A 16,266-nucleotide genomic window follows, 5' to 3' on the forward strand; every position below is an offset into this window, starting at 1 on the left:
CAAACAACAGGTCCTGGACCTTGGCAGGGGTAGTTCAGTGCAGCGTTGTGGACCGAAACCAAACCACAGAATGTGATAGAATCTGCAGCTCTGGGGGATGGACACTCAAGGGAGGATGATGCAATGGGAGGAAGCTGCCCCTCGGCCAGCTGCAGTCTTGTCCTGACTGCAAAGACCATTTTTCCTCGCTGCCTCCCGGATGACCTCTAAACTCCTCAGCTTGGCATCCAAGCCCCCCACAAGATGTGGACCCTGCCAGGACCTGGCCTCACCTCCCAGCCTCTCTTCCTCACATTCCAGTAACACCACTGCCCACCATTCCTGGCCAGGCTGCCCTCCCCTTGGACCGCCTTCCCCCTACCTATCCACAGGCTGCTCAGCCTTTCAAGATGGCACAGATGTCGCCCCTCTCTGAGGAAGACGAGATCAGCCCTTTCTTCAGGCTCCTCCCATCTCTCTGTTTCCACCTTGAATCATAATCTCCTGGGTCCAGGTGGGAACAGGGTCTGTGTTGTCTGGCACTTGTACGGGGCCAGTAGCCTTGGTGAGTGTCATCAGGGGCCGGTGACAGTCTGCCCTCCACGAAGTTCCCAGGTCAGGGAGACCATGCGGGCATCTTCAAGTCCACATCTGTCCCTTCTACTCCCACAGAGAGGGCTTTCGAGAGATCAGGAAGGAAGCAGAACAATTAGCAGGGAAGCCTGAGGGCTTTCTTCCCTTCCTTCTCCTCTCTGAAGCCTTCCCAGGGGGCAGCTGCTTCCTCCCTCTCTTTTTAGAACAAGACGACATGATTGTGACCAAATTTAGAAAACAACCAAAAATTACAATAAAACACAACCCATGTTTTAAAATCCATTTTGACAGCTCCACCCCACTAAAAGGAACGTCTCTTCTGAGGGGTCAGCAGCACGAGCAACAGCAAGGCAGGCTGCCATGTCAGGGGCTCGGAGGCTGGTGGGGGGAAGGGGGCCCTTCTCACCAAAGACAGACCTACCGTATCAACCAACGGGTGGGATGATGAGACCCCAGGGGAAGGGCAGGGCCAGGCATGGGACAGAGGGGTCCAAATTCAAGGGAGCATCTTCTTGGCTTCTTGTTTCTGCCAACAGCTGGAAAGGAAGGATGTTCTAGAAGCCATCTCAGAGACCAACCACGGTGGTTGGACCCCTCCTTAGCACAATGCTACTTTTAGCACATTGTTGTGTGTTTTGTGGGGAACAGAGGGAAACCCAGGTAACCAAACAGTGTCACCCACCTCATATAATAATAATAGCAACCAGGTACTGGGTGAGTACTATGTGCCAGGCAATGTGCTAGGAGGGCTTTCTTTTCCTTTTTTTTTAATCATTGCTAGGAATTCTACATGAGTCATGTTGCATCAGAGAGATTATCACAAGAGAAAAAAAAAAAGATCTTTGTGGACCAGAATCAAGGAGATAAATTTGTCAGGAACAAATGTAAAGGTGTGATTTGCAAGTCTGGCATTCAAGAGGCAGTTTTAGTAAGGCTGCATTAATAAAGATAAAAAGGCCAGATTAAGGGAGGTGATAATCTCACTGAACTCAATTCCCATCAGTTCAAATGGGACCCATTCTCTCTGAGCCTCAGTGTCTTCCTCTATAAATTGAAGCTAGAAAATACCTCCTTTGTAAGACTGTTGTGAAGATTAAACAATGTATGAAAATACTAGTTCAGTGCCTTTTAAGTAGCACGCTCTTAATAAATGGCAATGACCATAACTGTTAAAAACTTTGGCATTTAAAATGGAGTTGCAATTTTCTCCCAGAGGAGGGAAGAATCTGGAGGTGCATATTGTTGTCACACATCTACACCCCTGTTATAGGCAGAGGAAGGAGACTAATTCTGCATTTCCCCAAAGGACAGAACCATGTTCATTTGGCAAAAGCTAATACTGAGCCAATTCCAGCCAAATAAAAGGAATTGTAATAATGAAAAAAGACTGGAAGGAAATGCTTCCAAATGGTGCTGTCATTGGGTTGTGAGAACTTAAGTGATTTCTTTATATTCTTGCATAGTTTCCAAATTTTCAGCTGAGCATATATATTTTTTAATAATCTGGAAAAAATAAAGTGTTTAAAAAAAAAAAAAGAAGATGGGACTTCCCTGGTGGCGCAGTGGTTGGGACTCCACGCTCCCAATGCAGGGGTCCTGGGTTTGATCCCTGGCTGGGGAACTAGATCCCATGTGCATGCCACAACTAAGAGTTTGCATGCCACAACTAAGGAGCCAGTGAGCCGCAACTAAGGAGCCCTCGAGCCACAACTAAGGACCCTGCCTGCCACAACTAAGACCCAGCACAACCAAATAAATAAATAAATAAATATTTAAAAATTAAAAAAAAAAAAAAGAGACATGTCAGGAATGCTGTAGTAGAAGTGGGAGACCAGACTTGATTTGAGATTCTGCCAAATGTGAATCTCATTTCCAAGCTTCAGAAAACTGAAATCTGGGACTTCCCCGGCGGTCCAGTGGTCATGACTCCACGCTTCCAATGCAGGGGGCACAGGTTTGATCCCTGGTCGGGGAACTAAAATCCCACGTGCCCTGAGGCATGGCCAAATAAAATAAATAATAGCTGTAATATTAAAAAAAAAACTACATTAAAAAAAACTGAAATTCATTCCCAATACAGGCAATGCAGTAGGAGGGCATCCTGCCCTCACCCTCAGAGGACAGGGAACAGGCACCTAACAAAGTACCACTTCCAGCTCCAGAAGCACAGGGACCGACTGCTCCAACAGAAGGTGTCACCCAGGGTCTCAGCAGCCCGTGAAGTGGGGAGGGAGCTTTCCCCCCAGCATTAGGGTGAGCCTGGTCTCCTCACTGGGCAAGTTACCATCAGAGTGTGGCAGAGTTAAGTCTTCCCTCAACTTTTGATTAAGAAAACAACCTTGGGCTGGATTCTAAAAGGCAGGAGTGAGAGGCAGGGGTGGGTGATGAGACAGATGTTGGTACCGGCAGCAGCAGATGTGGCTTCTGGGTCCAGCCTTGTCTCCCCTCCATGTGTGATGCTGGGTAAGCCCCTTCCCTCTCTGGGCCTTGGGGTCCCCACCTGTAGTTTCAAGAGGTTGGACAGAATGAGTTCAAAGCCGTTTTACAGCTCGGAATCAGCAGCTGGAAGCCACAGGCCCTTGGCCATACTTTCTCGAAGTCTCCATGGCCCAATGGACCTCGGAAGTCTTTCAATCCCATTGTTCTACCCCTGACCTTAATGAAGCCACATCTGGAGTATATCTCCTCTGATCCCTGTTTTGTACAGTTCCTCACAGCTGGATCCCCATAAATCAATTTGTTTTGCAGACAAGTTCCCAGAACTGTCCAGAATCCTACCCAGAAAAGGCAGTTTTATTTTGCCTCAGTTTCTGGTTCCAAAAGGAGTGAGCTGAGCCTAGCCTACCTCGGGACAAGCTCCCCAAGTCTTCCAAATCCCGTGGCCTGCTAGGGTTTTGCAGAGAGGCTGAGGCTATAGCTCCTGTCCCCTACCCGCAGGCACAAAGGATGAACTGGCCTGGTGGTCCCCTTCTTGGCCGCTCTCGAGGAGCAGTGCCCCCACTTCATGGCAAAAAAAATGGACTGAAGTGACCCCCAACCCCCGGCTGCTCTTGGGTTCAAAGTTTTCCCAGAGATGAACTAGTTATGAGAGGAGAAGGGTTAAAAAGCTAATTTCCGGGCTTCCCTGGCGGCGCAGTGGTTGAGAATCTGCCTGCCAACGCAGGGGACACGGGTTCGTGCCCCGGTCCGGGAAGATCCCACATGCCACGGAGCGGCTAGGCCCGTGAGCCATGGCCGCTGAGCCTGCGTGTCCGGAGCCTGTGTTCCGCAACGGGAGAGGCCACAACGGTGAGAGGCCCACGTACCACACACACACACACAAAAAGCTAATTTCCTTGAGGATGGAGAGGGAAGGAGGACTAGGAACCATTAAGGACTCCTGCTTGTTTGTTCTGCCATAAGGCACTGAATCCAGGACTTCTATGAAGAGCAAACATTCTGCAGGCAGGAGTTGAGACACGTGTTTTTTCTGACGGCTGCTCTGGTCCTCAGGATATCTCTGGGATCGAGCAACAGAGAATCTGTGGCCAGGAAATGGCCCCTGAGCCCCCATTCTGCTGGGTGCCCTGAGCCTGCCTCATCTCATTTAATCCTCACAACCCCCTAGAGTTAGGTCCTAGCACTGCCTCTATTTTACAGATGAGGAACTGTGGCTCAGAGAGGTTAAGTAACTTGCCCGAAGTCACAAAGCTGGCAAGTTCACCAGACCAAATTTATATCCAGGTCTGTCCTTCTACATATCTCAATGTCTTTTAAATCTACCCTGCCAAATAAAGCCAAACCTAGGCCCCTAATTGTTTCCTTACTAACAAGACTTTGAGCCCAGACTCCATTTGGGAGACTTTTTAGAGATAATTTTCAACAAATACACTTAGCTTAAGTACATGTACTTAGCTTAAAAAGCCTAATAGTACTCAAGGTTTATAATAAAATCAGCAGTCTCCTGTCCCAACCCTACCCAGATCTGGCTCTCAAGAGAGCCCCTCCTCTCAACATTTTCAGCAATTTCTTCCAGTATTTGCCTCAGAACTTCAAATAACACATTAGCCCTGCTTTCTCACGATTTTTCAGTTTTAGACCATTATTACTGACTTCCTATTATGGAAAATGAAGTTTCTCTTATACCATTTCTCTCCCTCTTGCTGTCCCACCCTACAGCCCACTAATGTCGTTTCACTGCCCTCAGAGCATTTGGGGGGTCCTGAGCTAGATGAGACTTCTCTGCAGGGATGGGGAATGGAGTCTTGACCTTCGGTTAAATGCAGAAGATTTAATGCAAGCGTCTATCTTTACTCCCTCACAGAACTCCAGTGAAAACCACATTCCATAATGATGTTTTGAAGAAGGGAGGGCTGACAGCCTGGAGGAGAGAAGATTGAGACACATATCCTCTCTCCTTGAATCTCTGAGGGGAAGAGAGAGCACACATGCTGGGTGGCCTCTAAGCGGGGGGTCCAGAGCAATAAGGAGGCTACAGAGAGACAGATTTCAGCCTCGTAAGAAGTTGTCCAAGAACACAACGGATGACCTGTGAAGAGAGGAGAATCCCCGCACCAGCAGTGGGCAAGCTAGGGCTGGTTGGCCACTGCTGGGGACAAGGAGGGACTCCTGCTTAGGAGGGAGTTGAATACATGACTTGTAAAGTCCCTGCAAATTCTATAACCCAGTAACTTGCTTCTTTTTATAACAGTTGGCAGTCAGAATCCAGTGGTGCTGTGCAATCACTGTTGAGTTAATAACCAGAGCTGCCCAATAGACACACCCATCGGGCAATTTCTTTTTAGGACACTGAAATAACCATCTTAACAGTCTGATGAGCAATCAGTTCCACTGACCCTTGCCTTGTAAAAGAAGGTTTGAGATGATTCACAGAGCAATCATGACATGGCAGATGGGACAGAACTCTCAGTCCCACGGGCTCTAAACCCTCCAAAGACAGCAAAGTGCTGGATGGGGCAACCGCAGGGGATCTGGCCACGGACTGTGGGCCTCCTTGGCTTTGCAGCAAGAATCTCAAAGGGGAAACTGAAGAAACACCCCCCACCCTCTTCTTGAATCCTGCCTTCCTACTCTTGCCTCGTTTTAAAGAGAAAGAGGGCAGAGTGTGGGTGTGGGCAAAACGGAGCCCACCAGGACAATGGCACCTGGAGGAGCAGGTCTGCGCCCCCAGCGGCTCTGAGCCTGGAGCTCTATGCCTGGCTCTGCTCCCTGACTTGGCACTTGCCCAGAGACGTGACTCTGCTGTGACCCCTGTACTCTCCAAGCAGGACAGACTCTCATTAATTCTCGTGCCATGACCAGCAGTGTGCTGTAACTGGACTAAAAGTGAGGGGAGGGCTGTGGCCAGGGTGTACGAGCTGCCTGACTTGGGCAAGTCGCCTCCCCTCCCCTCCAGGAGGTACCAGGTCCCAGCAGTTACAACTGAGCTCTGGAGTTAGACCATCTGAGTTCAATTCTAGCACTGCCCCTGATTAGCTGTGTGACCTGAGACAAGTTCCCTACACTCTCTGAGCCTCAGTGTCCTCACCTTTAAATTGGGGATGGGGGAAGCTGGTAGGAGGTGAGGGGAGGACCAACACCTATGTTACTGGGTGTTTTCAGCATTAAATTAGCTCATTTACATGAAGTGCTTAGAGCAGTGCCCAAACTCATGGTATTATTATTATTATTATCAGCAGATGCTGAAAATAAAAAGGAGACAGCAATCCTCACTCGGCTGACTTTATAGGAGCAAACAAAATAAAACTCTTGAAAACAGAACTCTAAAGTTGTGTATAAGTGTGAAAAATTTGGTGTACAGTGCATTAAATCTCACAAACATTAGGAGACTGTAAGAGGCCAGCATTTCCAACCCCACTTGCTTAAATAAACGTTGCGGCTATGATACAACAAACCATGTGGCAAAGTCTTTAGAACTTCTTATCAAGATAGGAAACTAATTTTCCTTTTTATAATTTAATGTAATACAGCAAGCCAATATTTGAAGATACAATTTTTTTAAAAAGAGTACCAATTTAACACTTTAAGAAAAACACACCCAGGCCAAATTTAGAACGCTGATTACTACATAGACTGACAGGTATTGACAAAGAAAACGCTGTCCCTAACTTGTTGTGTGATCTCAGGCAACCCCCTTCCCTCATGGGCCTCATTACCACCTCTACCCACTGGGCAAAGGATGATCTCTGGGTGCCTTCCAGGTCTGCATCCCATGGACCTGAGATTTGGAGGATTCTTTTAGATCAACAGACACGCCTGCAACTAAAGCATTGTGATATTTCCTGAGCTGACAACACCATCTAGTGTGTGTGTGAGAATACACACCCGGGACCAGGCAACCAGGACCTGCATTCTTATTCTCACTTGAATAATCTGCTACTCAAAATTTGATCCAGTGTGGCATCATCTGCGTGCTTGTGAGAAATGCAGAATCTCAAGGCCTATCCCAGACCTGCTGAACCTGAATCTACCTTTTAACAAGATGTCAAGTGATTCCCATGCACATTAAATTGTGAAAAGTACTGCTTTCATAGGAGGAGAAAAGGGAAGCTAGTTAGCGCAGGAAATTTCCCTTTAACACATATCCAGAATCGACCCATATAAATAAAACAAATCCTTCCCAACTCATGTGTAAGGAGACTGTCATGCAATGAAGGTTCAGGTTCTTGGGAATTTTTACAAGTTTTCAAAAAGGAATCTTCTGGAATGGTAAGTAGGCATCTGATGAGATGGGCATCCCTGAGCCAGAGTTTCAAATGCACCTGCATGGTCTACATTGTTATTAATGTAATAATCATACTGATGAGTCTTTGTTTCCACAAATTCAACATGAACTTGACCACTCTGAGCTCCCATAGGCCACCTCAGGTCCCAGCCACAGGGCCCATCACAACATGGCAGCTGATTTCTTCAAAGCCAGCAGGAGAATCTCTCAGCAAGCGACCTCTAGAGGCTGAGGTTTGCAGCCCCACAACCTCAAGGAACTGAATTCTGCCAACAAACAGTGGGCTTGGAAGAGCCCAAGTCCCAGATGAGATAGCTGCCCTGGCCAACACTTTGATTTCAGCCAGTGAGATCCAGAGCAGAGAACCCAGCTAAGCCATGTCCAGACTTATGACCTACAGGAACCACTATATTTGCCGCTATATCTGAGGCAATCTATTACGCAGCAATAGAAAATTAATAAAGATTTTGGTACCTGGGAGTGAGATGACACTCTAAGAAATACCTAAAATGTAGGAGCAGCTTTAGAATTGGGCAGTAGGAGGAAGCTGGAGGAATTCTGCAGCACATAATAGAGAAAGCTTAAATTTCCTTAATTAAACAGACTGTTAGCAGAAATATAAATGTTGAGGATGCTGCTGGTGAAGGTTAAGAAGAAAGTGAGGATATTAGAAAGTGGAAAAAGGAGATCCTTATTATATAGTGGCAGAAAGCTTAGCAAAATCGTCTCCAGCAGTTATGTAGAATTTTTAAGGGATGAACCTAGTTATATAGCTAAGGAGATTTCCAAGCCGTGCTGAAGATGCTGCCTGGTTTCTTCTTGCTGCTTATGGTAAAGTGGAAGAGGAGAGAGATTATATATGTATAATGTTATACATAACATTATATATATATAACTGTTATACAAAAATTAAGTAGGACTGAATTATTTAGAAAATTTTCAGCCACTCCAGATGGCAAAAGAGGCTAAAAATCAGAATGGCTACTGAAAATGTGGCACAGAGAAAAGACTGAGTGTGTGACTGTACAATCTTTTGTTAAAACCTCAGAGAGATCAAAAGCTCAGAACGTTCAGTCACACAAAGGGACCTTTTAAGAGATCAAGAGTGTGTGCATGTCATGGATCTTCTTGACTACACCAGGGGCATCCAGGAAGCTGAAGGTCATTATCACTCAGCCTTCTCAACAGGAGGCCAAGAGAGAAAAGGGATTTGTTTGAAAAGATCTAGTGGATGTGGCTTCTGTCTAATGGAGTGAAAAGCAGTGAATCCATGAAAGACCACAAAGTTCTTGAGAATTATCTCAGCAGAAATCCTGCCAGCTGGGGGGACTTCCCTGGTGGTCCAGTGGCTAAGATTCCATGATCCCAATGCAGTGGGCCCAGGTTTGATCCCTGGTCAGGGAACTAGATCCCGCATGCCACAACTAAGACCCTGCACAGCCAAATAAATATATAAATAAATAAATATTAAAACAACAAAAAAAGAAAAGAAATCCTGTCAGCTTGGACAAAATGGGACAGAGAGAGAGAACAAAATGAAAAGAGGAGGTTGGACAACCAAAATTCTACTGGTGGGAAGCAGGCTCACAAAACGACTCAGCTGCAAACGTGTGTTACTTTTCATAAAATAGTAAGGATGACAAGAAGGTGGAACCACGTGCCCAGAGGGAAGAGCCAAAAGCCCCTCATGATTATTCCCAGGTCTTGAAATTGAATCAAGAAAAGTCAAATGTTTACCTGATTTCAAAACAATTATGGACCCATGACTCCTTTTGACTTTCATTTCCCCCTGTTTGAGCCAGAATATCTATAAACATTATCCTATGCCTTCCTACCACTGTATGTTGGGAGTATTGGGGTGGATAAATGGCCTCTTCAGTGTAACAGATGGAGAGCAATGGTGTCCTACCAGCTGCATATACTGAAATGAGCTGCACCTGGACCTGGACCTGATTTAGATTTTGGACTTTTAGCTGATGAGATTTAGATTTGGATGATGAAAATTTAGACTTTGAACTCATGCTGTAATGAGATGAGACTCTTGGGAACCTTGGGAGGGAGTGAATGTATTTTGCGTGTAAGGGATGTGAATTATTGGGGATCAAAGGTGCACAGTGATAGGCAGAACTCTAAGATGACCCCCCAAGATTCCTGCCTCCTGGTACACATGCTGAATATAATGCCCTCCCCTTGAGTGTGTGCAGGATCTGTGAATATGATGGCATATCACTCCAGAGAGGGAATTACCTGGATGTAATTAAGGTCCCTAATCGGTTGACTTCTGAGTTAACAGAAGGAAGATTATCCTGGGTCAACCTGACTAGATCAAGTGAGAACTTAAAAGAGATAAGAATCAGCAACAGACACTCTCCTACTGGCCTTGAAGAAGAAAACTGTCATGTTGTGTAGAAGGCCATATGGCAGGGAATGGAAAATGGCCTTTTAGAGCTGAGGTCCTCAGTTCTACAGCCTCAAGAAATTGAATTCAGCCAACAATCAGTGAGATCACAGATGAGATCACAGCCGTGGTGGACACCTTGACTGAAGCCTTGGGAGACCCTGAGCACAGAATCCAGTCAAGCCATGTGCAAGGGACTTCCCTGGTGGCACAGCACAGTGGTTAAGAATCTGCCTGCCAATGCAGGGGACATGGGTTTGAGCCCTAGTTCGGGAAGATGCCACGGAGCAACTAAGCCTGTGTACCACGACCACTGAGCCTGTGCTCGAGCCCACGAGCCACAACTACTGAAGCCCGAGCACCTAGAGCCCATGCTCTGCAACAAGACAAGCCACCACAATGAGAAGCCTGCGCACCGCAATGAAGAGTAGCCCCTGCTCGCCACAACTAGAGAAAGCCCGCACGCAGCAATGAAGACCCAACGCAGACAAAAAAAAAAAAAAAAAAAAGAGCCACGTGCAAACTTTTGACCTACAGGAACTGTAAGATAATATATTTAACGTTTTAAGCTGCTAAGTTACAAAGGCTTCAAAGCAGCTATTAAAAATATATTCAAATAATTAAAGAAAACTATAATTAAAGAACTAAAGGAAATATGCTAACAATGAGTCAATATATAGGAAATCTCAACAGAGAAACAGATACTACTGAAAAGAACCAAATGGATATTCAGAGTTGAAAAAAAATGACTACAAAAAATGACTACTGGAATAAAATGACTACATAGCTCAATAGTTTGATTTGACAGAAGAAATCAGTGAATTTAAAGATAGATCATCAGAAATTATCCAATTTGAAGAACAGAGAAAGGGGCAGAAAAAATATTTGAAGAAATAATGGCTAAAACCTTCCCAAATTGATTTTTAAAACATTAAATTACATTCCAAGCTCAACAAACTCCAAGTACAATAAATACAAACCACATTTACACATATCTTAAACTCCTGAAAGATAAAGAGAACATCTTAAAGGCAGCAACAGAAAAATGATTCATCCCATACAGGTAACAAAATGATTAACGGATGACCTCTCAATCAAAACAATGGTGACACTATGGTAGTGTAATCCCAAATTCACTGTGCTGAAAGAAAAAAATCCTTGTCAACTAGCATTCTATATCCAGCTAAACTATCTTTCCAAAAACTGAAAGCATAATAAAATCATTCCCAAATAAACAAAAACTGAGAGAATTTATTGCTAACATATCTATCCTAGATGAAATACCAAAGAAAGGCCTCATACTGAAAGAAAATTACACCAGAGGGTTACTCAGATTCACAGGAAGTAATGAAGAGCATGGAAAATGGTACATAGATGGGTAAATATAAGAGACTGTGTGTATATTATGTGTGCATATTTTTTCTTTTTCTCTTACTATTTAAAGCAAGACCTAAACCACTCTGTTACTGAGTTTATAACATATAGATATAACATATATGTCCATAATAGCACAGGGGAGGAGACAGGAGCTATACTGATACAAATTTGCTAAATTTTACTCAAATTAACTCAATACTAAGAATGAAGAAGATTGTAATAAATCCAGGAAGCATAATATAATCCCTTCGGGCAACTGCTAAAAAAGTAACTAAAAAATATATCTGAGAATTTAACAGAAGACATTCTTATCCATATCATGCAGATGAGGAAATGAGTGCTAGCAGGTGAAGCAACCTACCCCAGCTGGGGCTGGCCCCCAAGATCCTGACTCCACACAACAGGACTGGAGGCCAATCCATACCTTCCAGTGGGGCAGGTGGAGACCTACCCAGGCTGAGATTCCTCATCCATTAGTGAAGGGAAGATTCCTCAAAATATTGTAAATTGCCTTACAGTCTGAAAATATCTTCCTGGACACCCTGAATATTTTTATTAGTTCTTCCATCCTAAAAATTACCCCGTAGAAACTGCTGGCGAGAGTAAGAGGGATGACTTCTCAAGCAAAGCTAATTACCGGCAGTGTCCAGTGAACACACCCAAAAATGCTTGTGTAGACTCCCAGCACTCATTATGAATTTGATCAGCATTAATTTTCCGTCTGCCTGAACTGCCTTCCTATACCCTGGGAGGGGCTGACACCCCTTCAATGGAGCTCAGACTGACACTGCAGGAAGGGCGGGAGGAGGGGGCAGGGCAGGACTTCTTACCTCCATTACAGACCGAGGGGGCATCTCACCTGCTTTATAAGTTACCACAATGGAGGAGGGAAGCTTTGGCCTCACAGCATATTACATTTACAGGAGAACTGAGCTGTGCTGGAAGGAGTTCATATCGTATTCCTGCCTGCTGAGGAGCTATTTAATCCTGTAAAGATAAAATAACTAAATTATTTAATATTTATTTTTGAATAAACACCTACTGATGTTTACTGTGCTTCACATTTTATAAAGTGCATTTTTGAAAACAGAAATTTAATGAACCCATACTGTATGCCAGGGACTAAGCTAAGCCCTCACCTGTTCTTTGTTATTTAATCCTCACAAGTGCCCCACAAGCTTGGTTTCATTATTCTCATTGCACAGATGAAGAAACTGAAGTTCAGAGTGGTTAAGCTGCATCAGATTGATCCAAGCCAGGTGAACTGGATTTGTTCCTGGCTAATTGTTAAACTGCATCCCTCAAAGGGGAATGTGTAAAAAAGAGCCTGAGACAAAATTTGATGCTTTTTAATCAATTGAAGACATGTGTGTCATCTCTCACATCTGACTGACTGCAAAAACAAAGATTGGCAATGTTCTTGCTTTTTTTAAAAAAATCACTCATATTGACTTCATCAAGTTGACAAGATCTCAGAAGTAGATCTGGGATCCTTCACAAATCAGAATTATGAAGAGAAACTGCAGCAGCTGCTGTGGCACAAAATCTAACATGGATTGAAATGACCAAATATTATTAATGTACAAATTTGAAAACTGAATTTCACATACAGCATTACATTTCTCCCTGACACTAATGTGTGATAAAAATTAAAAATGATATAAACATGTTTTAAAGTCATTGTGGTAATTACTAAAAGTAGCCAGCCATCCCACAGCTAGGCATTGTCAGAAGTCTACTCTGTGCAGTTGAAGTTTATATTAGCCCAGTACATCAAATTGTTCCCTTGAAGTTTCAACTTTGGTGAGTCCTCTTCGACTAACATAAAGTTTTGACTATGACAGCAACACATAACCACATAGCATTCTTTATTAAATAAATCTAGATTATCTCAATGACCTGAAGGAATCAATATAATGTTCCAGTGTCCACCTATCTACAATGAGAAAAATCTTAACCCAATGTTTGAGGTATTATCAATTTATGCAAAGTACATTGCATGAGTCTAATTTCCATGCAAACATCTTCATACCTGGGAATCCTTTCAAATACCAAAATAAAATATTTACTTTTTTGCTAAGGGGAATAAAAAGACATGACAGTAGAATATACATCTTGATAGAAAAATAGTTAAAGCTTTTAATTCTCTGAATACCTAGAGTTAACATTTTATGACTACCCTTTGAAAACAGGGTATTTGGGAACAATTTTAAAGTTTTCAAAATCAGTACAAAGCTTATTCACATTTTTATTAAAGCCAACATCACTTTCACAAATCACAGAATGATTTCCTTATGAAAAGAAGAGCAGCCAAGTGTTTGGTGTGTCTGTCTCTGTGCTTAGCTAAGTCTGTTAAACACGGAGTCCAGGGGCTCCCCCCATCTCCTCTAGATGGGCTCCGTAGTACAGTGACACTTCATACCATGTGTTCCTTGAAGAACCATTTCTGATGATCTGAGTTGGTACAGTCTCGTAAGAGTGGTACAAAACCGTCGCTCAATTCCTTCCTCTCAGCCTGAACACATTTCTTGGACTGTACATGAAATAAAGAACCATCCTACAAAAGATAATAGACATTGGGTGTTCAAGATAATTATAAGCAATTCCTCAGAAAGTATCTTTTCCTTAAAATGTGTTGTTAAGTGCTCAGGGTGATTTTTATTATTTCAGAAATATTTATTGAGTAGTGAGTGTCTGCAGGTATGAAGGCAGCCCATGATTGTCTGTGCAGAGAGAGGGCCAGGCGTGTAGAAACGTATGTCATGCTTGTCTCTCCCCGGAGCTCTTCATGGGGTCCGTGACTCTACCGTCAGGGCCGATAGTGCCACCTGCTGGCCATTCTGGGATCGGTCAGACCCTATATCTCACCCTTACTGATGTTCTTTTCCTTCAGGGTAACCAGGACCAAAGATCCTTTATTAATCTCTTCCACTTCTCTTAGGTCAACTAATTCCATCTCTGGTAGTCTCTTTCTCCTATGTATTTAAGTGGAGAATCTGGAAACTTGGCTTTAGTCCCAGCTCAGCCACAGACCGGCTGGGTGAGGGTACAGGTCACCAGAGAGGAAGCTGGTTCTGCAAACAATGCCAATTCCCAAACCCCGAAGGACAATGACCCTCTCTACCGCCTCTCCCATTTCTTCTTTCCCCAACTGTTGTTGAGTTAACTCGGCAAGTCTCTCCCCAAGTTCTGGAGTTTATTTTTTTCCCTCTGTCTCTCTCTGGTGTAAGCTGTACAGCCCCAAGGAACTTCATCATGGTTGAGAAGCAAAAGGGCAGAACAAGTGGCATACCTGTTCCAGGGAAACAGAACCCTTGGAAATAAAATTAGATGCAAAAGAATCTCTATAATATTAATCTGGAAAGCCCTTAAAGGTGCTCATAAGTTGCCTTTAGAATAATGTGAAAGTAAATAATTAAAACTTCCCTCCTCCCACCCTTCTAAAGAAACTTGCTTAAATGGTCACTGAAATTAAAGATTTTTAAGGTAAAATTTTAACGACATTTCAAACCAATTTCATGATTTCTTTTTTTTTTTTTTTTTAACAGTACACAGGCCTCTCACCACTGTGACCTCTCCCGTTGTGGAGCACAGGCTCCAGATGGGCAGGCCCAGCGGCCACGGCTCAGGGGCCCAGCCACTCCACGGCATGTGGGATCTTCCCGGACCGGGGCACGAACCCGCGTCCCCTGCATCGGCAGGCAGACTCTCAACCACTGCGCCACCAGGGAAGCCCCATGATTTCTATCTTGCATTACTCTTCTTTGAGGGCTTACAATGGCTTCCAGTTGGAAGAAAGAAGGGAAGGACAAAACTTTTGGGGTTTACAAAAATATTTTTCCCTATTATTTTTTATATCACATAGACAGCACTATGGTGCCTGGTTTTTCCAGGAAACCTGCAAATTTCGTTGCTAATCATAACACTTTCTACAGGAAAGCATATTCCAACTTCTAATTATACTTAGAATTAATCCATTTATAAGTAGTATAGATGAATCTTTCTATCCCTGGGGCCAGGCTGGGAATGAAAGTTTTCCATTGACATAAAAGTGAACTAATTCTTTCTTCTGAATTATTTTCTTTGGATTTATTCCCTCAAGTGCTTTTTTAGTGAGTCTTTGGAGATGACTGGTGTATGAGTCCCACCACGGGCTTACTGCAAACATGGTAGAGGTAGTGCCTTTCAGGCGTGAAATAACACCCAGTTCCAAATCAACAATGGCTCTTCTGATAGAGAACCAACTCCATCAGAGAGGTTTTCTTGGTTATTATACAAGTAACAATTAATGTCTATAGAGCTTTACAGCTTCCAAAGACTCTTTCTGGCCATACATCTACTCTTCACTAGAGGTAGACAAGGCTGTGATTATTGTCCCCACTTTAGAGCTGGGAAAAATGAGACTTAGACAACGGGAGTGGCTTCTACTTGGATCTAACCTCATGTCCTCACACTTGGCAATTTGTTGCACTCGTTTGAACCCCACATGATCTCTGAACACATTGGCGACAGCGCCTCTTCCCATTCCAGCCAGTCACAGCTTAAAGTGTAAGGAGGACAGGAAGACTGAAAGGGAGTGGACAGTGAGGAAAGAAGGAAAGTGCTATGAGTGCTGGATGCCATGGGATCCCTTGGGGTCACTGTGAAGTTCCTGGTCTCCTGTAGGAGTATGTAGTCTCACATCCCTGAGACTTGCTAGGGACTTGCTTTACTTCTAGACTCCCCTCTGCAGCCCATGGGACCAGGAGTGACAGCAAGGAAGGCATGAGACAGCTCCCTTACCTGCTGCAAGATGAACTTCTGATCCTCTGGGGTGGCTCCCTCGCAAAGATGCATGATGAGAACATCCATTCCGGCCTCCACCGCCACGCAGCCTTCTGGCTGGTGGGTGTTATAGCGTATTTCATTCTGGGACGTGTACTCGAAAAACTAGAAACAGGGCGGCCAACATGTGCCAGTTACCCTCTGATGTGCAAAGAGGGAAGTCTTTAGAAAGAGGGATGAAAACCTGGGGTCACCAGGGCGTGGGTGCTGGGATCCAGCCTTCTCCCCTCACCCACCAACACCAGCCTGTGTCCCCGGAGCACCACGTGCACCTCTGGAGGGGTGCTTAGCAAGCATGAATGGAGGGGACCTTTCTCATCCTTCTCGTTTGCTAGATTGTGAGGGTGGGGCTGGTTCCTGGGTCACCCCA

The 16,266-nt window shown here is 44.3% G+C and overlaps 1 protein-coding gene across 2 annotated transcripts in view; it reads right to left on the bottom strand.

The window, feature by feature from the left end:
* Positions 1 to 12,425: 12,425 nt before the first annotated feature.
* GALNT12 (polypeptide N-acetylgalactosaminyltransferase 12) overlaps positions 12,426 to 16,266 on the bottom strand; it is a 52,825-nt gene continuing 48,984 nt past the window's right edge. For both annotated transcript variants that reach the window (XM_060300702.1, XM_030829821.2), the window contains exons 9-10: positions 15,855 to 16,001; positions 12,426 to 13,629 (exon numbers count right to left, since the gene is read on the bottom strand). In XM_060300702.1, coding sequence (XP_060156685.1) covers positions 13,489 to 13,629; positions 15,855 to 16,001 — 288 coding nt within the window. In that variant the 3' untranslated portion in view covers positions 12,426 to 13,488. The remainder of the gene's footprint in view (positions 13,630 to 15,854; positions 16,002 to 16,266) is intronic.

The sequence above is a fragment of the Globicephala melas genome, chromosome 6 (assembly GCF_963455315.2).
Source record: "Globicephala melas chromosome 6, mGloMel1.2, whole genome shotgun sequence".
In the NCBI taxonomy this organism is placed as follows: Eukaryota; Metazoa; Chordata; class Mammalia; order Artiodactyla; family Delphinidae; genus Globicephala; species Globicephala melas.